This window comes from Desmodus rotundus, chromosome 3 (assembly GCF_022682495.2).
Source record: "Desmodus rotundus isolate HL8 chromosome 3, HLdesRot8A.1, whole genome shotgun sequence".
Classification (NCBI taxonomy): domain Eukaryota; kingdom Metazoa; phylum Chordata; class Mammalia; order Chiroptera; family Phyllostomidae; genus Desmodus; species Desmodus rotundus.
The window spans coordinates 109,951,172-109,973,407 of record NC_071389.1 but is presented as its reverse complement, the minus strand read 5'-3'; the positions used below and the strand labels follow the sequence as shown (position 1 = coordinate 109,973,407).

The following is a 22,236-nucleotide window of genomic DNA, read 5'->3' as shown; positions in this document are numbered from 1 at the left end:
TTGCAACAATCTGCAACTTAAGATTTCTTGACTCTTATCTCCTGAGGGTCTGGTGAATCTTATTTATGATGACTGTCCATTTATTTCCCTTTCAAAGCCATTGCCAAACTGCTTCCACGGTCTGGCTCTATATGTCTTAATATTATTATTTTGTATAATAAATATATTATATTATATTACATAATAACCATTAAAATGTTATTATTAAATGTTGTTTTTCTTTATGCTGCCCTGTACAAGTGTTCTTTCTTGCCTTAGAATTATAATAGCCATGACGTTTTAAGACTTGTGGACACAGAAAGTGGTCTTCACTTATGAGTGCAAAAGTTGAGACACTGAAAGGTCCAGTGGCTTCTACAAGCTGGCGCTGAGGTCAAAAACCAGCATTTCATAGTCTCTGACTGGGCCTTTTTCTCTTTTATTATTCAGAGGAAAGTATATTAACAAAATTTTGGTTACTGCCCAATAAAGAGGACAATTACCTTTAGTGTTGTCTAAACTCTAACTTTGTACTTATCATTGATAATACCTAATTATGATGCCCAGAGCCTTTCCTGTCCTCATTGCTGAAAGTTGGTTATTTTTAGTTCAGTGCTCATTGGAGGGGAGCTGACAGACCTTTTCACCTCTGATTTTAGGTTCTTTGCTTGTATGGTTGTTATAATGGGCACATGATTTTTGTCATGCCCCAAACACAAACCACAAATAATTTCACTCATTGTAATCTAATCAATGAATAAGACAGTCTCAGTACCACTCTGACCCTCAGTCCATGCTGACTCCCATATCGGCTTGCAATGGGGACAAGTGCCACCTGGCCAACTTACCATATTTAAAACCAGGAAGCCATGAAATATCTCAGACATTTGCTTTTTGTCAGCAAAAGGTGTTAAGACAGATACTACCCACCAATTCTGTTGCTGTTGAGTCCAGTTAAAACTGCGTGGGACTAGAAATGGTAGTGAGGAGCAGTTCTGGCCAGGAGGACGTGAGCTGAGGGTATCTGGAGACACTCCACTCCTGGGTAGTTCCAGTTCTTCCTGTGTGAATACAGCCGAGAATCTGAAGGGAGTGGCTGTTTCGTGACAACAGTGTGGCAAGTTGATGGACTGAAGACACACAGGATATTGACAATTGTGGAGCTGCCACATCAGCACTGGATCACCTACCTCTGGAATTTCTCTTTTGAGAGGAAAATAATGCCCCAGTGCCGTAGGTGACTTTAGATGAGTTTCTGTTACAAGAGGCAGAACTTGGTTTCTCATTAAGAGCATTAAAAAAAAAAATCCTAACCACAGTATTGGCTTGTTTTATAAGTATTCACGTGTGTTGATGTTGTCTTTCAATTTTTTTCCACCTGTCATTCCATTCTCATTAACTTTCAATATAAAAGGATTGTCTTATTCATGACATATAGTGTGCTTTTCATTTGACAATGTACAAAATTGAGAAATTGGCTTAAATATCACATAAATATTGTGGATCAGTCTTAGATTAATGACTTTATTTTAATGTGTTACCACAGTCCTATAACTGTTTTGCCAGTAGCTCATAATAATGGTCATTCCCCCAAATATATCCTACTTATCAAAGCATTATTACCTATTGGAATTATTAATCATAATACAGAAACTTCTAGAAAAACTACAGGCTTATTTTCCTAAAGTGATGACTCAAACAGTTCAAGAAACCAATTCCTCACCTGAAATTTGCATTTCGTCCCACAGCGCCTGTGCACATCACTCTAAAACACTGCAGAGGCTCTGGGGTGGAGTCCCTCTCTGTTATTTCGTCAAGTGACAATGTCCAGACTGTGATAACCATTTCAAAACAGATATGGGAACTAATGCCCTTCATTTAGCATTCTTTGTGCATGTGTATGTGTTAGTGTGTGTGTGGTGTTAAGTTTTTCATTGAGAATTTGGGTTAAAAAAGGTATGCATTGTTGAAATTTTGGTAAAGAAGAGTATTGAGGAAGCCATTACCTTACCAAGAGTCAGAACATATAAAAGCTACAGTGAATTGGAACTATATACATGGTAATATATCACAAAGTGATATTTTGGTTAAGTGGAATGGATAATTGGCTGGTACCGTTTATTAGACAATATGGCTATCTGTCAGGGGAAAGATAAAATTGAACTCCATCCTATATCATATGTAAAAATGAATTCTTATTGCAAAAGTTATTGACTGATATTTTTAAAATCTACGAAGAGACTCAGAAACCGTGTGTGTGTGTGTGTGTGTGTGTAATGGAAGGATGGAGAAGAATTTCTTAATTCTAAACCACAGCACTATAAATTTTGTTGGGACATTTACATTGTTCAGCACTTTTTTGAATGGTAAAGCACCATTTTCAACACTCAATATACAAATGAATGGCCATAAAACTAATATAAATTATGGTTAGTAGTTAAACACTACCAAGAATTCTTACAAATGGGCACTGAAAAGACCAACAAACTGATAGGAGAATGAGCCAAGTATTTGAGGAGTTGATAATGGAGCAAAGCCCATGGCTCTCAGATCCATGAAAATATATTCAGTTGTGTTATAATCAAAGAAATGCAAATTAACAACACAATGTATTATTTGACTTAGGGCTGAGTACTGTAAAAAGACTGTTAATACCTACTACTGGCAGGGATATGGATATAAAGAACATTCCCATACATGGCTGGTACAAATGTGAACTACTAAAATCCTTTTGGAAAGTAATTTTCTATCTATTAAAATTAAAAATTTATGATCTTCTTGGAACAGAAAGAGGATATCAGTAGAAACAGGAAATCTTTAAAGGTGCTTTAACCTTTAGAGGTGCTTGGAATAGAACCACTTTTTAAAGTGAAATCTAATAAAAGTAAACTCACCAGCATTATGTATGAAAGTAGATCTTCACTTTGGCATGTTTTCTAATGTAAAAGTCTGGACATAAAGTAATTTCTCCTCATAAGACCATGATTGAATAAATTGTGGAATATTATATGGCCATTAAAAAGAATGGATTAGAGCCATACCATTGACTTACAGAGATTTTGCAGTTGTTGAGTGATAAAAGCAAAATTCAGAAAATGGCATAATGTCTCATTTTTGTGGAACATAGACAACTTTCTTTATATGTGTGAATATGTGTGCATGCCTATGCAAGATTATGTGAGTTTAGAGAAAATTATGGGAGGGTATGTAGGTCATTACAATAACTGTATCTGTATGAGTATTAGATTATGCACATAGCCACAGAGCCAGCTTGACTTAAAGCTGATGGAGCTTAAGTTCCAGGACATCTGCCCATTCCAAGGCCCTGGACGGCATCTACAATATGTTTACCTGGTTAATGATTTTGTGTAACTTAGGAGATAAATCTGAACCCTGAGTGGCTAAGGCCACTATCTCTTTTCAGTCAAACTTCCACCATTATCACACTTTCTCTCCTGTTAGATGACATTGTAGTGGCATCTTAGGAATCTGGATAAGGAAAATTTGGAAATAACATTTTGTTTGGGTGAGCAGTCATTTTCGTAAGGAGATAAATTATTAACCATCCCAGCATAAGAGCAAGTATCAGAAATGCTCCTATTGTCACCACCTCAGCTGGGGCTGTGATATGAGAGCATAGAGTAAGAAGTATCAAAATATGAGTGTGACTTACTGCACTTGAACTATGTGAGTCATATTAGAGAAACAGTGTTTAAAATGTATGGGGCCAAAAGCCAATCTGCAGGGAAATCTTCCAGATTTTAAGTTTTATTTATAGAAGAAATTTGACAGGACTTTCTCTGAATGTGACAATAATCATAAAAATTTACATGACATTACTGTTCATGAATTTTAAAGCTGAAAGAAACATTACCAAAAGATCAATGAAAAATAACTTATCAACCACAGCCAGAGCAAAGAATGAATTATCATTCTATTTCTATAAAAACTATTGCAAAATTGTTATGTAAGAAGTGACCTAAGCAAATGAGATAAAAAATATTGGGGAGGGGGGGAAGTATAGAATGCCAGATAGTTAGTAAAAATACTGTGCTTTCTACCAGTTTCAATGTAGTATATTTCAGCTTTCATTAATTATATTGTTAGATCCCCCTATTTTTAAATGTGTTCACTTTTGTGCTCTCTTTTGTTTTTATAATTTTCTATTTTTCTTAAAGTGAGACCACCATATTGTATGGGTATTGTATACAAATTGTATCCAGGCCCCACAAAGTCTGGATTTAGAGTTTTTTAAAAAATTATCTAACTGGGTATAGAATGAGTAAATTAAACAAAAGATGAGAAGAGATTTTAGGATTACTTAGGAATGAACTACAGTGCTTTGTGTTTTTATGTTAAACTACCATGAATGAATATGCAAGGACCAATTATTAAAATGAAATAAAGCTTTAAAGTTTTTCCCTAAACATTGCTTCTCTGAGGATCTGTGTTAGAAAATTATTGAGGAACTTGATCTTCACCTAGTTCAGACCTGCTGCTCCAGTAAGATTTACGTTGCAGGAAACGCTGATACTATGGCTGGCCAGCAGAGGGCACTGTGCTTTTGGTCTGAGGTGTGCCCTGAGCTCTAACTCCAAGGCCTGTTGAGGTGGTTAAGAGAGTAAGTATGTGATGTGGCCAATATAGAGTTCCATGAGTAAGAGTAGAGAAATCCCTTCCTAGCCACCCGTCCACCCATGTGTTCTCTCTCTCTCTCTCACACACACATTTGCTTGTACACAGTGGTGAGATGAATGGATGGGTTACAGATTGTGTGTTGGGTAGACATGCATAGGGAAAAGTAAGATGACCCTTTGGGCTGTTGGCTGGGAAGAAGAGGAAAGGAAGTGCCTTGATAAAAAGAAAATGAAGATGTTCTAGAAATTTGGCAGAGGATTAAAGGAAGCACGAGAACTTAAGAGCTAACAGTATTCAGGATTAAGTGATTTGCAGTTGAGTGGGAAGAAGTTTATTCTAATTTTTCCTGTGGACTGAGGGGTAGGGTGGAGACGCCTGTGTTGAAAGCCAGATTGCTCTTCTCAAAGGAAGGGCTGTATAAAAGTTTTGTGCCCCGACTGCTGTGCTGTTCTTGTTAGACTCAGGGCAGACTGGAATTTCCCTTTCTTATTCTCCACCTAGTGCCCAGTTGTTGCTGGTAGAAGGTAGTGACTGTAGGGATTATATCAGATATGAGTGATTACTAGATCTTTTTGTGGTGGGAAGTGGTACATATAAGAATAAATTAGGTCTTTAGCCTGATTTGATGTTCCAGTAAAACAGCTTCTCATTTATGACCATTCCTGAAATTAGCTAAAAATAAAAGAACTGATGGTTGCCTGACAGTTATATGTAGGTACTATTAATTTTTGTTTAAAGTATCAAATAAATGTTGAAATAATACATGTAGGTAGTTAAAAGTTTAAATGGTATGGAAGCTTGTGAAAATCAGTAGTCTCCAGCTTCATCTCTCCTATTTGGGTTCTGTTCCACCAAAGGCAACCACTTTGAACTCTTAGTTTCTAATTATTTTGGTGTTTTCCACCATATTTCTGAATTAGTTTTAGAGTTCTTTCTCTTAATTCTCTTGCAGATGAAAATTTAACTTATTTATATCAGGGCCAAGTAGTGAAAGTGTAGTATATTTGTCTCTTTTCTAGTGTAACTTGCTTTTACTGCTTCATTTTTCTATTGGAACAGTTTTTTTTACACATCGATCCTTATTTTTCCCCATTAGATTATATATACTTATACTATACAATATCTCTATGTATATTATAAAAGTAACATCTCAGAATAATCACTCAGTTCTATAACACTACTTTCTCTCTTAGAGACTTCCTTTCTAGGAAGACTGTTATTTTATAGATACAGTATAAAGCAATCATCCCAGAACTTTCTTCCTGCCTTTTTGAGTTGGATTCCCTGTTTTTGGATGTGTATGTATTCTCTTTATTGACTAATCTCTAGTGTTATTGATACATATCTTGCAATAAGTATTTGCTTTGTAAAATTTACATGAAAAGTAAATTTAAGGGTCTGATAGTTTGGCTAGGTATAGAAATCTGAAGTCTTAACTCCAGCTGTTTATGTTGGTATTAAGAAGTTCAATGTCATATTAATTTTTCCCTTTATAAATCAGCTATTTTTATAAGCACATTTAAAAAAAATTATGGTATTCTATAATTTTAAATATTTGCTATAGGTCTCTTTTTTTGGGTCCTTAGTGAAACCTTTCAACCAGAAGCCTTATTTCTTAGACTTCTGGGAAATTTTTTAAATATACTTTTTAAATGTTCTCTTTGTCTGGTTTTTGTAGAATTCTATTAAGAATTGGATATTGACTCTTATATTGGTACTCTGGGATCTCTTTTCTTTTCCTTTTTCATCTCAGTTTTTCTGTTTTGCTTTTTCAGAGATTACTCACTTTTATTTTTCACTCCTGTGATTGCATTATCTTAGGCTATGGTTCTTCTAATTCCCAGTACTAGCTCTTTTATTGTGTTACTTTTTAAAAATAGAATCTTATTTTTATCTTGAAAGGTTATAAACTTTTTTTCAGAACTTATTTTTGTTTTGTATAAATGCATTACCACCTGATAGCTCTGAGGATGTTAACATTTAAAAAATATTTTTAAAGTTTGCTGCACTGTTTCCTCAAGTCTCCTTTTTTTGTTTTTGTTTTTGAATCCCTTTTTCACAGTGGGAATTTTCTATACATATCTGACAATTTTCCTGTGGTGGGGGAGAGAGAGGGGCTGGATAGAAGACTGGTAGGGTGCTCTGAATATGGGTCAGATGACAAAATTTACTTTTAGTGAAGGGCTTTCCACCAAGCCTGTGTAGAGGATTGTTTTTCCTGTCTTCCTGTGAGGTTGCTTAGGGAATAATGTTTGGATCTCTGGCCATTGGAATAGCAATCTGGCCACGTAAAGGTTCTGTGTAGCCAGAATAAGGGGGCTTATGAGAAAAGAACCATGCCTAATTTTTAAAGCCTTAGCTTTAGCCCTTTATTGTTTATCTCATGAAGTTTCTCTACATTCTTAGCCCTGATCCCTGGGTCAGCTCCTTTGTGTGGAGACTCTAATGTTTCCATTTGCTTTCCACCTTTGCCTCATCTGTCTTCCATTGCTGGTGTGTTCACTTCCTGAGCTCTTCTACTTTGCAGGGTGAAGCCTCTCCTTTTCTGTCCACAGGCCCCTCTGGCACACTGAGGTTGTGTCTAATAAGTGATGATAATGGTTAATTTTATGTCAGCTGACTGGGCCATGGGCTACCCAGGTATTTGGTCAAACACTAGTCTGGGTGTTTTTGTGAGGGTGATTTGGGTTGAGATTAACATTTGAATTATACACTGAGTAAGGCAGATTGAGCTCTCCAGTGTGGGTGGGCCTCATCTAATTAGTTGAACAAAAAGACTGAGTAAGAGGGAACTTCTGTTGTCTGATGGCCCTAGAGCTGGGACATTGTCTTTTTCTTGCCTTTGGACTGGTATTACCCCATTGGCTCTCCTGGGTCTCCATCTTGCTGACCGCAGATTTTGGGACCTGTCAGACTGTATAATAGTGTGAGTGCATATCTGATAAATCTCGTTCTGTCTCTACATATATATGCTATTGGTTCTGTTTCTCTGGAGAACCCTGGCTAACACAGTGACCCCCTTATTAAAACTGAATTACTTTCTCAAAAATGGATTGACCTATCTTCCCAGAAAACAGGTCTTAAAGTAGAACCCATTCTTCTTGCCTGGAATGTGGCCAAGGGCCCTTCTTCAGGCTACAGGTCCTCTGAAGGCTCCTCTCTTACGGTGGCTCATAGTCAGAAGGTATCTTAGAGGCATGTAGACAAAAAAGGACAAAGGAGCCTATTTCAAGGGAAAATTCATCTTGGCTGATGATTCTATTCCTACTTTTAAAAAAGTGGCTGTGTATTTTTACATCTCTTTCCATTGTTTAAGTGGTGCCTGAGTAGGCAGAGGTGATAAATGTGTATACATTTTATACCTGGGAGCCAGAAGCTAGGTGCCCTTTAGAATCCTAGCCACAAAGGTTATGGTCCTTGTGTTAAATTTCAAGTAGACAACTACATGGGTGCATTCACTTTATAAAAATCCATGTTGGAAAGTACACAAAACCTAAACATGATTTTGATTAAAATTAGACATTTGAATATAAAGTCTGGCAATTATGTGAGAAATTCACAAAAGTAAAATGATACAGCTTGCCTTGGGTTTTGACTTTTTGCAACACAGAGAACTGACATTTTGGCTTTATATTTTTTGTGCATCCTACACTAGTGAACTCTGTCTATTCCTCTCTTCACCTGCTGCTAGTCTCCCACTTTGTCTGCTTCAGTCTAGCATCCCATATAGATCTCACTCATTGCTGTAGTTCCTGGACTCTGCCGTTTAGGCTAGTTACAATGACCTCCTCTTGCAACCAGTGATACAACTGTCTCCTTGACTGAGAGCAGAGGCTTACAGAGTACGAGCAGGGTGGGTTTAGGCGCTGCTATTTTGGTACTTGATTTCAGACAGTCCTGTCACACCTTTCTAGACTTGCAGCACGTCAGCGCCTGGAACAGCCTTAAACCTTAACTTTTGATGGAGTTCATTTCCTGTGTTTGGAAGGAGTATATTGCATTCTGAGTGAAGGGCCAGAGATGGTATAGTTAAATACAACAGACTTTGACCTGTTTTGCTTTTCTTTTGGGACCATGGTAGACTCAGGCCTGAGCTGTGACCCCCTCTGTACTCATTTACCATAAGGTCAGATATTGTCATAATAAATATTTGTTGTTCCTTTTTATTGAAGATAGAGAATCTCATTGAAAATGATCCATTGAGCTTTGCAGTACAAAATTGAGTGAGTCTCACAACCCTTTTTCATTTGATTTTTATCATAAAGTTCACAAGTCTTTTTGGGAAGCAATTGACTAAAAATGCACTTTTCAGTGGTGCCACCTTTAAAAGTATTAGCCGTAAGCATCCACTGTCTCACATTTGGAACTACTTATCTAAGAGTTATGCCCAATGAGGGATTTGCCTGGCAGCATGCTCTGTGCTCAAAATGTTATCTGCTCTCTGTTTTCTTTTTCTCAGCCCACATTTCTATGTAAAATAAACTGCTTCGTGTCCAGAGCTGACTCACTAAGTTAAAAAAAAAAAGATTTAGAAACATGATAGAACACTCACACTACTTAATAGGAATTACAGGGAGTCTAATTTATGAATTTACTTTCAAAGTATATTTCTAAGTTGATTAAAATTCAATGCATTTTTCACATTGTATGTGTCTTATAAAGAATAGGCTGAAGAATTCTGGCCAAACTGGAGGTGTAAGTAGATATACTTTGCCTCCTTGCACAACCAAAAGAAGGACAAAAACAAATATAAAGGCAAAAAATAACCAGGACTGCCAGAAAGTTGAACTGTATGGAAGTCTGATAACCAAGGAGTTACATTAGGAGGGTCAGAGGAGGGCAGCTGGGGTGGAGAGGATGAGTGATGAATTGGTGGCTGGCGGACTGGATGGTCCCACATTAGCCTGTGGATAAACTCGGAGGAACAACTGGAGAGCAAGGCAGATGGTACAACACAGGGGTCCAGCATGGGAAATAAAAGCCTCAAAACCTTTGGCTATAAAAACCTGTGGAGGTTGCAGTGGCAGGAGTAACTGCCAGCCTAACAGGAGAGTTTGTTGGAGAGACCCATAGGGTCCTAGAACATATACAAACACACCCGCCTGGGAATCAGCACCAGAGGGGCCCAATTTGCTTATGGGTAGTGTGGGAAGTGAATGAAAGCCAGCCGAGAACCAAGCAAGCAACATTGTTCCCTCCCTGACACCTGCCCCACATACAGCATCACAATACAGTGACCTGGGTTGCCCCACCCTGGCAAATACCTAAGACTGTGCCCCTTACAGCATAACAGGTGTGCTGAGACAAAAAAAATGTGGCCCAAATAAAAGAACAGATAGAAGCTCCAAAAATAGAACTAAGAGGTGAAGAGATAGCCAACTTATCAGATGCAGAGTTCAAAACACTGGTAATCAGGATGCTCACAGAAATGGTTGAGTATGGTCATAAAGTAGAGGAAGAAGTGAAGGCTATGAAAAGTGAAATAAGGAAAAATACACAGGGAACTGACAGTGAAGGGAAGGAAACTGGGACTCAAACCAACAATTTGGAGCAGAAGGAAGAAATAAACATTTAACTAGAACAGAATTAAGAAACAAGAATTCAAAAAAATGACGAGAGGCTGAAAAACCTCCAGGACAACTTTAAATAGGGGTGCCAGAAGGAGAAGAGGAAGAGCAAGAAATGGAAAATTTATTTGAAAAAGTAATGAAGGACAACGCCCCTAATCTGGCAAAGGAAATAGACTTCCAGTAATTCCAGGAAGCTCAGAGTGTCCCAAAGAAGTTGGACCCAAGGAAGCACACATCAAGGCACATCACAATTATGTTACCCAAGATTAAATATAAGAAGAGAATCTTAAAAGCAGCAAGAGAACAGGAGACGGTTACCTACAAAGGAGTTCCCATTAGATTGTCAGCTGATTTCTCAAAAGAAAACTTGTAGGCAAGAAGGAGCTGGAAAGAAGTATTCCAAGTCATGAAAGGAAAGGACCTACAGCCAGGATTACTCTATTCAGCAAAGCTCTCATTTAGAATGGAAGGGCAGATAAAGTGCTTCCCAGATAAGGTCAAGTTCAAGGAGTTCATCATCACCAAGCCCTTATTATATGAAATGTTAAAAGGACTTATCTAAGAAAAAGAAGATGATAAAAACTATGAACAGTAAAATGACAACAAACTCACAACTATCAACAACCAAACCTAAAAAAACAAAAACAAAAATAAACAAAGTGAACAACTACAACAGGAACAGAATCACAGAAATGGAGATCCCATGGAGGGTTATCAGTGGGGAGGGGGAGGGGGAGAATGGGGGAAAAGGTACAGGGAATAAGAAGCATATATGGTAGGTACAAAATAGACGAGGAGGTTAAGAACAGTATAGGAAATGGAGAATTCAAAGAACTTAATATGTACAACCCATGAACATGAACTAAGTGGTGGAATGCTGATGGAAGGGGGGTACAGAGCAGAGGGAAATAAAGGGGAGAAAAAATGGGACAACTATAATAGCATAATCAATAAAATAAAGAATATTAAAAAAATATTCTTACCCTTATAGAAAAACAAAAGAATTGGCTGACAAGCCTATGTGAGCCATAATACGATACTATAAAAAGTTACAGTGCTAATAGAACCCAGTTTGGGTCCTACTGCTGCATTCTGGGAACAGGCTATGAGGGAAGGCAGTGTCCAACAGTTATTTTTTTTTCCAGCTGTAAACTAAGAAATAGAAAAAGTGTTGAAAATAAAAATGTCAGTGTGAGCTTACTAACCCTTTATTTGTAACTGGTGAAATTTCAGTAGCTTTAGTAAAATGAAGTGAACATTTCTAGTGAGGTAGTCATGTTTTAATATGGACAGGCCCTGTTTGCCAGCAGGAATTTTTGTATTTGAGGGGATTTCCAGAATGTAATTTGGGACAGATGGCTGGCAAAGCCTCAGGAGTCTGTGCCGAGTTGGGGGGGCATAGGCTTTGCTGTCCATTGGCGCGTCCTCGAGGGTGACTCCCATGTGTACGGTGGTGTTGTGGGACATCTTTTTCAATGGGAGGGCCCACTGGGGGAGGCCTTTGCATGCAGTGGTCTCACTTGCTCTTGTTCTTTCTGTGATTTAGTTTAATGCACTTTTCATGGATAAGTGAATTAAACTGTTTATGAAGACATGTGAAACCTTCTTAGGACATTGTGTGATCTCCTTGTCTTCTCCCCCAATAATCCAGAACTTTCTGCTGAGGGAATATTTTGAGAGGAGATAGGTGAAAGGAATCTTATGGGACCTGGTAGAACAGGTTTCCAGAACGTGGTCATGGAGCACTGGTTCAGCTCACACAGTCAGCTCTTGTTTAGAGTTTTAAAAGGGCCTTCCACTCTTTCAGTCAGTATCGCCTACCTGCTGTCCATTAGATACAAGAAATGCACTGTCCATGTAACGCAGGAGAATAAAAACAGTAATAATTGCTGTTGGCTGTCTACACCTCAGTGTGGATTTACTGCTCACATTTCGAAGGTGAATATTAAGCTAGTTTATAGCTTAATATAGCTTATAGCTTCATATTAAGTGAATATTAAGTGGTTTGTTTTAAGGGGAAGTGACACTCTGAGCAGCTGCTGCCTTTTAGAGTTGCCTTCAGAGAATGGTTGTCAACTTCAGTTGTTCTCACAGCTGGAGAAACACAAACATCAGTCTGGGCTCTTGCTTTGTGCTTCGTTGTGGGGACCAGACTTCTGTAGTGCATTGCGACCTGTGACAGGCGGGTAGTCCCAGGCCCTATTTTCAGGCCCTATTTTCTAATGGATGATTCCCCACACTTGCCGGTTTCTAACAGTTACCAAGAGGAACCCATCCACATACACAGAACCAAATTCCCTCCCCTGTCCTGAGTCAGGTTCCCCAGGGGACGCTTTGCACACACTGCTATTGTTGCCAGAGCTTGTCTTCTTGGAATCTTTTGAAGGCTTCCCATTTCTCGAAGAGAAAAAGGCCTGTGTGTGAACATGAGCTGCAAGGCTCACATTGGCCCCCGTGGTCTCTCCTCATACTTCTCCACACGGTTCCTCCCACACTGGCCCCCGAGGTGCTCCTCTAGCAGGAGGAATAACAGGAGCTCCCCCCTCAGCACTTTTGCACTTGCTGTTCCCTCTCTCCAAAGGTCTTCCCCTGTGCATTCACACAGCACGTTCCTGCTGCTTCACCTCCTCCAGGGCTCACCCACCATCTTCTTAGTGAACCCTTCCCAGATCACTCCATTGAAGTAACAGGCCTTCTCCCAGCCCCCACCATTGGGCCCCTGCACCTGCTTCCCTGATCTCTTCCTACACAGTACTCACCACCATCTATCCTGCTATGCACTTTTAAAAGTTTAATCTTTGCTATAGAATGTAATTCCCTGAAGGGTATGCGTTTTTGACCAGTTGGTCCCCTGTAGTGCCTAACACCATGTCTGGTATATAGAGTGGGCTCAGTAAATATTTGTTAATGGATGGGTGGATGGGTGGATGGGTGGATTTGACTAGTCCCTGGTCGTTCTTCATGTTACCCGATTTTAGGAAACATTGGTCTAGCAGATATGTAGGGGAAACTGAGTGAACCACAGGAAACGTTTATTTTTTTCTGGTCATTTCTCCCCCTTCTCTGGGTTCTGAGATTTGCTAAATGCCTGGACCTGCTTGTAGCCCCTGCCTGTCCTTGCTGTGAACAGCACCCTGGCAGGGGTGCTGACATGTGCAGTGTGAGTGGGAATCTTTTGGGGGTGACTAACTCACCCGGGGAAACCAATTTTTCTGCTGGGAAGCACCTTCCTTTGTTTGTTTCACCTATAGATCTTCCTGGTACAGTGGGTGGTAAGTGTATCCCTGCCTTTGATATCTTACAGTTTTTAGCTGGATCGACTTCAAATAGATTCGAACAAATCTACGTCCTCAAGGGTAATTGCCAAAGTGTAGTACTTGGGCCAACATTGGCCTCATTTGGGAAATCGTTAGAAATACAGAATCTCAGGACCTCTCAGGACCCCTCCAGACCTATGGAATCAGAATATACATGAAATGGTTAATTTTATGTCAACTTGGCTGGGTCTTGGTGCCCAGATATTTGGTCTGATGTTATTCCAGATGTTCCTGTGAAAGTGTTTTTTTTTGGGGGGGGGAGCAGGGGGGCGGTGATATTAACATTAAAATTGATGGACTTTGTGTAAAGCAGCTTACCCTCCATGTTGTGGGTGGGCCTAGTCCAGTTAGCTGAAGGCCTGGATAAAACCAAGTCTGACTTCACTGGGCAAGGAAGAATTCTGCCAGCAGATGGCCTGAGACTCGAACGACATCAGATCTTCCCTTGGGTCCCCAGCCTGCCAGCCCGCCCTGCACACTTTGGACTTGCCAACTTCTCCACCATTTTGTGAGCCAATTCCTTAAACCTCTCTCCCTGTGCATATGTATGCCTATGCATACCTACACTCTCCTGTCTGTTCTGTTTCTCAGGAGAACCCTGATGAATACACTACATTTTAACAAGAACCCTAGGAGATTCATACGCATCTTTAAGGTGGAGAAACACTGCTGTAAATAAACTCTTCTGGTAGAATGGTTTTGATGGGAGCTGCCTTCAGCTGTAGTTTTCTGTGTTTAATTCTGTAACGGGACACATAAGGGCTGTATATTAAGGCAACTATTTTAATGCTGTACAGCAGCCATCTCCTGGATGAATGCCATTTTCTCTGAATTATTGATTATGCTGATTCTATTTTAGGATGCAAGTAGTTTAGACTCATTTTTCTAGTTTAACTAAGAGTAAAAGTTAGTATGCTTTCCCTCCCCCACCTTACTTTTTTATCTTGGTTTTCTGACATAAACAGTGTTGCAGACTCCGGCCAGCGGGGTCTGTGGGTTGTGGATGGGATGAACAAATTCACACGGACTGCAGAAGTCCCATGGAGAAAAAGGTATGGCACAGACACTCTCTGAGAGAGCGCTTCGACCCTTGCCTGGACAGGCTTTTATTGCTTTCCAGTAGCATTACATCAAAGAAGGTTCTCATTTATTGTACTTAGGTTTACTTTAAGTGGTTACTTCTTGCAGATAACAAAGAAAAAGAATGTTGCAAATGCAAGGGAACAATAAAAGTGATTGATCTGGTTACATTCTGTCCTTGGGACAGCTTAGCACAGACTGTAGGGAGTTGCTTCAGAGATATACATTAAACATCTGCAGTCTTAACTCAGGATGAGGGATTTTTAGCAAAAGCAAGCCTTAATGCAGCCTAGGTACAATGCCAGCCTGGTTCTCCATGGGAAAGCTGATCTATGTGCCTGGGTCCTGTGTGCTGCCTCACGCATGATTGGTTTTCTGGTTCGGTGCTGGGCTGCATTCGCCATTGCCACGCTGCTCTGTTCCCTATAAAACAGGATCTCCTTCTTCCCCAGACTTTTACCTTTATGGCCTCCAGACACATTGGGTCCCCTTAAGCACACTTACTATTTACTCTAGAGGGAAATGCTCACACACAGGTGGGGTCATGTGCCAACTGTGCTTGTGTGTGTCTCTTTTATACAGTTGGAATTTTGGGTTCAAATGTTATAGTCAAATTATCTTATAAGATGCTTCCTTAAGTCTTCAAGTGTGTGGATTTTCATGCTTCCTGCACTGTCCAGTGCTGGTTGCTTTATTTCGCTGGTTAGGGCTGCTGTGAAGGAAGGCATGGCGTTCCGTCTGACTTTGTCCTGCAAACCGCAGTCGAGAAAACTTGGTGCCGCAGGCTATCACGCACACACTTTCCCTACTCTTTAACGAACTTAGTGCCAGCTAGTTTAGGCTGCCCGGACGAATTTTACCATGATATCTTATTATCCATGGGTTATGTAGCAGAGCAGGGACTCCATGTAAGCAAATTTTCTTGCTAATTCATTGATATTTCTTCAAGTATCATGTTCTTTAAGTTTGACCTGTTTTAAAAGTGGTTGTCATATAATTTGTTATGTATATTTAATACCGTAAGCAGAAGGCAGCTAAAAAAGGTCTGCCTGTAAGGATGACTCTAACCATTGTATGTTCGGAAACCGCAGGCCATTGTACCATGGGGATGATCCTTTCCGACGGAAGTGGCTCTAAATGACACATGGGGCAATTTCCTGCTCCAGCCAGTGACCTCAGGCTGCTGTAGTTTGGGGTTGTCACCTTTGGATTTTTGTGTTGTCATTCCAGGACTGGTTGCTGTTAGGGCTTGCAGCGGCATGTATGCCTCTAGTATTCTGTCCCCTGAGTTCTTCTGTGTTGGTGCTTCTAATTGGTTGTGTATTTGAACTGCTAGATAACCTTGCTGGAATACATTTCAGCGAGGAGTTGGTTTAGGGGCATGTCTTCAGAAGGGGAGCTCGGAGTCGGCAGGTACTTTTATGGATATGCCTTTGAGCAGCCAGAGGAGGTGAGGTTCATTTTCCTCTTTCAGGTTCTCAGTTGAAAGAGGAAACTGAGGATTATGCCTTTGGATTATTTTATCATTCATTGATTATTGGCTATGTGCTGTGAGCTAGGAACATCCAAAGGTGAAGTAAACATTTTTACTATCCTCAGAATCTATTCTGGGGTTAGATACATAAATACAACTGAAAGCCAAGCAGATACTATATAATGCAGTATGAACACCATACCTCGGGCTTGGAGGAAGAAGAGTTTTGTGGATTTGACCATGCTTAAAGGAAAATATAAGGATGGGGTGTAAAATGGGAAGGATAGCTTAGTTGTAGACAGGGCATCCCAGGTGGAAGCAAAGCATGGACAGAAGTGGCCAAATAAAGGGTATGTGGAAGGAGTGGAGTTTGTTCAGCTGTGGTTGGGTAAATGTCTGTGGTGGGCATTTAGGGGGACACTGAACTGTCGTTCACATGCCTGCTACCCAGGGCTTGTTTTACAGAGTCAACTTTCTATGCTGAATCAGTGGCTTTGTAGTAGGAATTGTAGAGCATCACAAACCCTGGAACAATAATGCTGCCTTGCTTGTGTGAGTTGCCCAACGGATGCTTCCACCTTCCTCTGTATTTCAGTGTTCATATCTTACTGTGTTTGGAATGTGGGCCTTGGGCCTCCTTCTGTTTTGTGATCTTTGAAACATTCTGCATATGCTCACTGTGTTTGTAGCACGTAGCTCCTAGAAGGTGGGTGAATTCGCTGTGTGAAAACTTGATGAACACATACATATTCACCTTCGAAAGCAAAGATCACATAGAATTTTTTCTTAACAGGTTTGCCCTTTTATAAAAAGAAGCTTTGCACACAAGGACCAGCACAGCATTTACTTGTTCTGAATTTTGAAATATATTTTTTAAAACCCCTTGTAAAATATTTGCAAGTTTTCTTATTTTTTAGAATTTACGTCAATAACTGATAGTAGTATTTTTCTTTGTGTTTATAGTACGGCCAAGTACAGCGTGTTGACATTTCTACCTCGATTCTTGTATGAGCAGATCAGAAGAGCTGCTAACGCCTTCTTCCTCTTCATTGCCTTATTACAGGTAATGCTTCTTCTTAAAAGTTTATTTGAAATTCAGAACCTGGATTACATGCAGAATGAGATTTTGCTGAAAGGTCACTTCCCTGAAAACGTGTCATAATACTTGAATGTAATTTCCTCCCTTCACCCCGTCATTGTTTGCGTGAACAAGCACGAGATCTTGCACGAAGGCAGACTTCTTTAAGTGTGCCTTAAATTGCAGTTACTAAAAGCGTCACTGGAAAATGGCCCGAGGGTCTTACTTTTAAACTTTTTCTGTTCTACATAAGCGATGTTGGCTAAAATTTTAAAAATATGTAACACACTTAGCTAGTTTTTTAAATAAGGTAATTATTTTGGTGTAGCAAACATGGAAAAGAACCATGGAAGAGTGAGTGGTGAGTGTCATTTTTTTTTTGTAGAGGATTTTAATTTGTCAACTCCCCTCCTTCGGTCTCTTGTCTTGCAGCAAATCCCAGATGTATCTCCAACGGGAAGATACACCACCCTGGTGCCGCTGATCATTATTTTAACAATTGCAGGCATCAAAGAGATTGTAGAAGATTTTGTAAGTTTTTGCTTTCAGATAATAAAAACCTTTTATTGAATATAATGTAACTCATTTGTTGCTTTGGGCTTTCTGTTTAAGACAGGACATTGATCTATAGCTTAAACTAGCCTCTTGAAGTTCATGATGGTATTTTCGGGGGGTGGGGAGGGAACACGTGCATGCAGTGTCCTTAGTCCCCGTACAGCGACACAGAAGTAGTTCAGACTGTTTTCTAATGTGAAGTCCTGGGCCCCCTTTGGTTTTTATCACCGATGTTGTCCTGTAGAGTTTGCTGATGTGGTGGCAAATGAAGGACTGTATTGCTGTCCAGCATATCAGCATCGTGCTGGCTGTGCCTGAGGTAATTTTACCAGAATCTTCTCCCTCCTCGTACTGATTTCAGTGTGTCTCCAAGTTCATTGGCTACAACCATATTCGTACTCCATCCTCTTTTCTAAGTCTGGGCTCTTTCTCCCCCTATTGCCCCCCGTACTTTCAGTATCTAGCATGCATCATATGTACATTTTTTTCTGGGAATAGATAAATGAATAAATGTAAAACAAATCAAAGCAAAGGTACTTTGCCCCAGAAATTTTTTTTTATCAGTAAAGTGAATTCAATTGTTGTTGCGTTTCATACTGAGTCATTCCTTCGGTCTGATGTAAACAAAAGAGGAGTGAGAAGTTTCGTACTTGAAGGTGCTTGTTCATTGTTCGAACCTATATACAGTAACTTGAAGTAGAGCAGACGACATATCTTCCCTTTACTGCCCTTGTCCACTAAAACAGTGAGCCGTGCTGGCCACAAACCGTCGAACTGAACTGGAGAGCGTCAGCGTTGCAGGCAGTTGGTTTCCTGCCCCTCCACCCCCCTTGATCCTTACTGTCTGCTGTTTCAATTAGTCATTTGGAACTTCCGAATCTAAGAACTTGTTTTCTTTCTGTAACAGAAGCGTCATAAGGCCGACAATGCAGTTAACAAAAAGAAAACCATAGGTAAGATACCAGGCTGGTCACTTTTTCCACTAGAAACCTTGAGAACGAGACCTGTGTTTAAGGAATTTTAAACAAGTAGTTAATGGTGTTGAGATAAGTTGGGGACATGATCTATAAATTCATTAAAGAAACAGCAAAATGATAAACAAATGCAATAAAATGTGAGTCCTGGAAATTAAGATTTGAACAGGACTGGTGTATTTTAGAATTTTAGAAAGGTTATAATTTTCAGGAACTACACATATTTTATATCAAAAAAGAATCCAAGCATTCATATCCTTGGTTTGTAACTGCTCCCTACCTCTCCCTGTCTAGCTTTTACTGCATTGGTTTCTAGAACGTTAGCTATGTTCGTGGGGAGGTTTTGTCTTGTTTTGTTTTTTGGTAAATATTGTGACAGCAGGGCAAGTTTTCTTCTTGGCTAAATGTGAAGCGGCGCAACTTATATACATACACCTACACTTGTGTGCACACGTTGAAGTGCACGCGGCACACGGGTGTGTAGATCGGGGCTCTGTTGTGGGTGGCGGTGTCACACCTGCACGTCTGAGGACACGGGGTGTTTGAATATGTTGGAATTGGTAGGTGGAATTTTGGAAGGAGCCTTTTGGATTTGGGAAAGGTTATTTTGATTATTGTCAGTATTAACTGGTACATTTGTTTTTCTTTTTCAGTGTTAAGAAATGGTATGTGGCATACCATTATGTGGAAAGAGGTAAAAACTATTTTTAAAGATATACCAGAAAGTATTGATGACTTGTAATTAATTGCTGGTAGTGATTACAGTATTAGGTTTATGTTAAGACACAGCATTTGTATTTAATGTAAGTTGTATGTTGCGGAGTCTGCCCAGGAGGAGTACTTAGAGCCGATGTGTGCTTTCATCCCCTGGGCCTTGTAGACCGTGCTCACTGGGTCAGGACACGCGGGAGATTACTGTCCCTGATGGTGTTTCTGAAATCTCGAAGCATTTTCTAGTTTCTAAATTCAATTTAAGAAACATTTTGCCCTGGCTGGTGTGGTTCAGTTGGCTGGACTGTTGTCCTGTAAACTGGAAGGTTGCGGGTTCAACCAGGGCACATGCCTAGGTTGCAGGTTCAGTGCCCAGCTGGGGTTTGTACGAGGGGCAACCAATCGATGTTTCTCTCTCATTGATGTTTCCCTCCCTCTTTCTTCCTCCCTTTCTCCTCTCTCCAAAATCAATAAGCACATCCTTGGGTGAGGATAAGAAAGATAAAAAGAAACACTTTCCCTGGTCTTCCATTCTCTTTACCTCAATTCAATTTTTTAAAGATTTTTTAACTTTTGGAATTCAGTAAGTGGGGTGGGCATAGGGGTTGGAAACCATCCCACTTTGATTCTGAGGCAGGGCCAGTTGGGGACAACCCCTAGTTGCTGCTCTTAACTCTCTAGCACCCGGAAGGGCCGGCCTCCGCATCCCGGAGGCAGGAAGTCTACATTGCTTGGGAATTGGGTGGGTTTTGGTTGCTTATATTGATGAAAAGAAAATTTAGAAGAAATATTCTGTGCCATCTGCGTTTCTCGTATCTGATAAAATTAGCTTTTTAAGGGAGTCTCTGTTTTAGCTGCACCTTCTTAAAAGTCACAGAAGGTTTTGGGGGATGACTCTCATTTCTCCGCTGTTCAAAGCCAATTTACATGATTTCAAAAGAAAGTTACTTTTTAGAAGTGTAACTTAGAATAATTTCTCTTGCTAAATGTTTAGTAAGCAATGTTTAAAATTGCTGCTGTGATCTTTTAATCTGAAAAATGCCAATGATGTGGTAAGTGTAGTCTTTATTTTAGTTTTCATTTCGTTTTTACTTTATTATAGGAGTCCCCTTGTAGTGTTCTGTGGTAACACCTCAACCTTGGTAGTGACCCAAAAGTCCTGTACTGCCAGTATGAATTGACCTCACTCTCACTTGGAAGTGGGGTGGTTCTTCGGCAAGGGGTTGGAAACTTGACGTCACAGAGGGCAGAAATGCTGTAGGATGCAAGGACTCCCATGGCGTTTTGGAATGGCCTGTTTCTCTAAGGTTCCTGCTGCCAGCCTCCTCCCCTGAAAGGCACTGATACTGGCTGGAGCGGAGAACAGCGTGGATTTGGGATGATGACACAGCTTGAAACAGCAAAAAGGGGAGTGATGATCTGTGAATTCTGGGCTCAGGGTTGATGGCCTCACGAGCTCCTCATACACATTTGGAGGAAAAATAACAACAACAAACACTTGTTAATATGATTCGCTACATATTTTATTTCAATTAAAAATGTATTGTTTGTTTATTTTAATGGAGCTCTAGGCATGTACCAGACTGTGTTGGGCATTGGGCATACAAATGAGTAGCTTGGCTCTGCTCTTAAGGAGCTTTTTTTCAGTGGTTGTCAGACTTGGGCGGGCACCCCAATCTTCTGGAGGGCTGGTACAACACGAGGGCGGGTCGCTCTCTCGGAAGCACTGACTCAGTAGTTCCAGGGGCGGCTCTAGGATTTGCATTTTTGACAAGTCCCTAGGTGAGGCTGCTGCCGCTGGTCTGGGGGCCACAAGGCAGAAGCACCAGTGTGGTGGAAGTGATAGGCAGCTAAACAGTGCGCAGTGCAGGGGCTGAACTCTGGGTGGGGGGCGCTTCAGGAGCTCTGGGGACATCTGGGAGGGTCAGGAAAGGCTCCCATTTTGAGATGCTCTAGTGTCCTGTAGAAGGATGGACAGGAGGCAACCAGTTTAAGGCAGAGGAAACTGGGTGGAACTCCGAGATGCCTGGGGAAGCCAGGCACATCTGCAGAACTGCTCAGAATAGGATGAGAATGTGGGAGAGGACAGGTGACGAGACGGCAGTGGTAACAGGTGCCAGAGATGGCAGGCACAGTGGAATCGGCTAGCTTTAAGCTCCCCAAAGCGATTACCACTAATCTGAACTGCCAACGCTCAAGGCAGCGATCCCCAGGATGTAGCTGAAGCATTGGTAAAGGCTGAGAGGCAGCTCTGGGGTGGATCTCGACAACTTTGGTTGACTTTAAGAAGACTTTTGGGCTTATTCTTCAAAATTCAGGGACTTGAGAAATCCTCTGAGGCTAGTGTGAATTCAAGGATCTGGGGGGGTGGTCTCTTCACCTTAAAATTTCTTGCTCTAGATAGTTTCACCCACTGAAGGGATAACTAGGCATAAGAATGCCAAATAGAAAGCCATTTTCAAGCAAAATTCCAAGTAGTTTCTCATGTACATGCACCTTCTTAGTACTTTGTTACTGGGGAATAATTATTTCTTTATTTCAATAATAAAGATGGGAGAAAGCCCTAATTTCCCTTGTCCTCCCATTTTGAATTTTAAAAATCTTCTGCTTTTTTTTTTCTTTTGAAAACATGGCTAATTTTCCTTTCTAGTTTAAACTAATTGCATTTTCTGATTTTGTTCTATGTAATTAAACTATTCACATAAAATATTTTTACACTTAAAAAACATTTTCAATTTTCCTAGGAATTTCTTGCTTTTGTACTGATTCTTTTAAAATAGCTCTGTAGCATTTATTCTTTGACTTCTCTTTGTTATGGAAGATACTTTAATTGTATGTCTTCCTTTTGCCTTAAAAGCAG

The 22,236-nt window shown here is 40.3% G+C and overlaps 1 protein-coding gene across 4 annotated transcripts in view; it reads left to right on the top strand.

The window, feature by feature from the left end:
• Positions 1–22,236, top strand: part of ATP8A2 (ATPase phospholipid transporting 8A2) — a 590,644-nt gene that overhangs the window by 113,133 nt on the left and 455,275 nt on the right. For 3 of the 4 annotated variants that reach the window (XM_053920803.1, XM_053920801.1, XM_053920802.1), the window contains exons 3-6: positions 17,022–17,121; positions 17,569–17,667; positions 18,599–18,644; positions 19,319–19,359. The exons of the other annotated variant lie outside the window; for it this stretch is intronic. In XM_053920803.1, the coding sequence (XP_053776778.1) occupies positions 17,022–17,121; positions 17,569–17,667; positions 18,599–18,644; positions 19,319–19,359 (286 nt within the window). The remainder of the gene's footprint in view (positions 1–17,021; positions 17,122–17,568; positions 17,668–18,598; positions 18,645–19,318; positions 19,360–22,236) is intronic. 4 annotated transcript variants of the gene reach the window in all.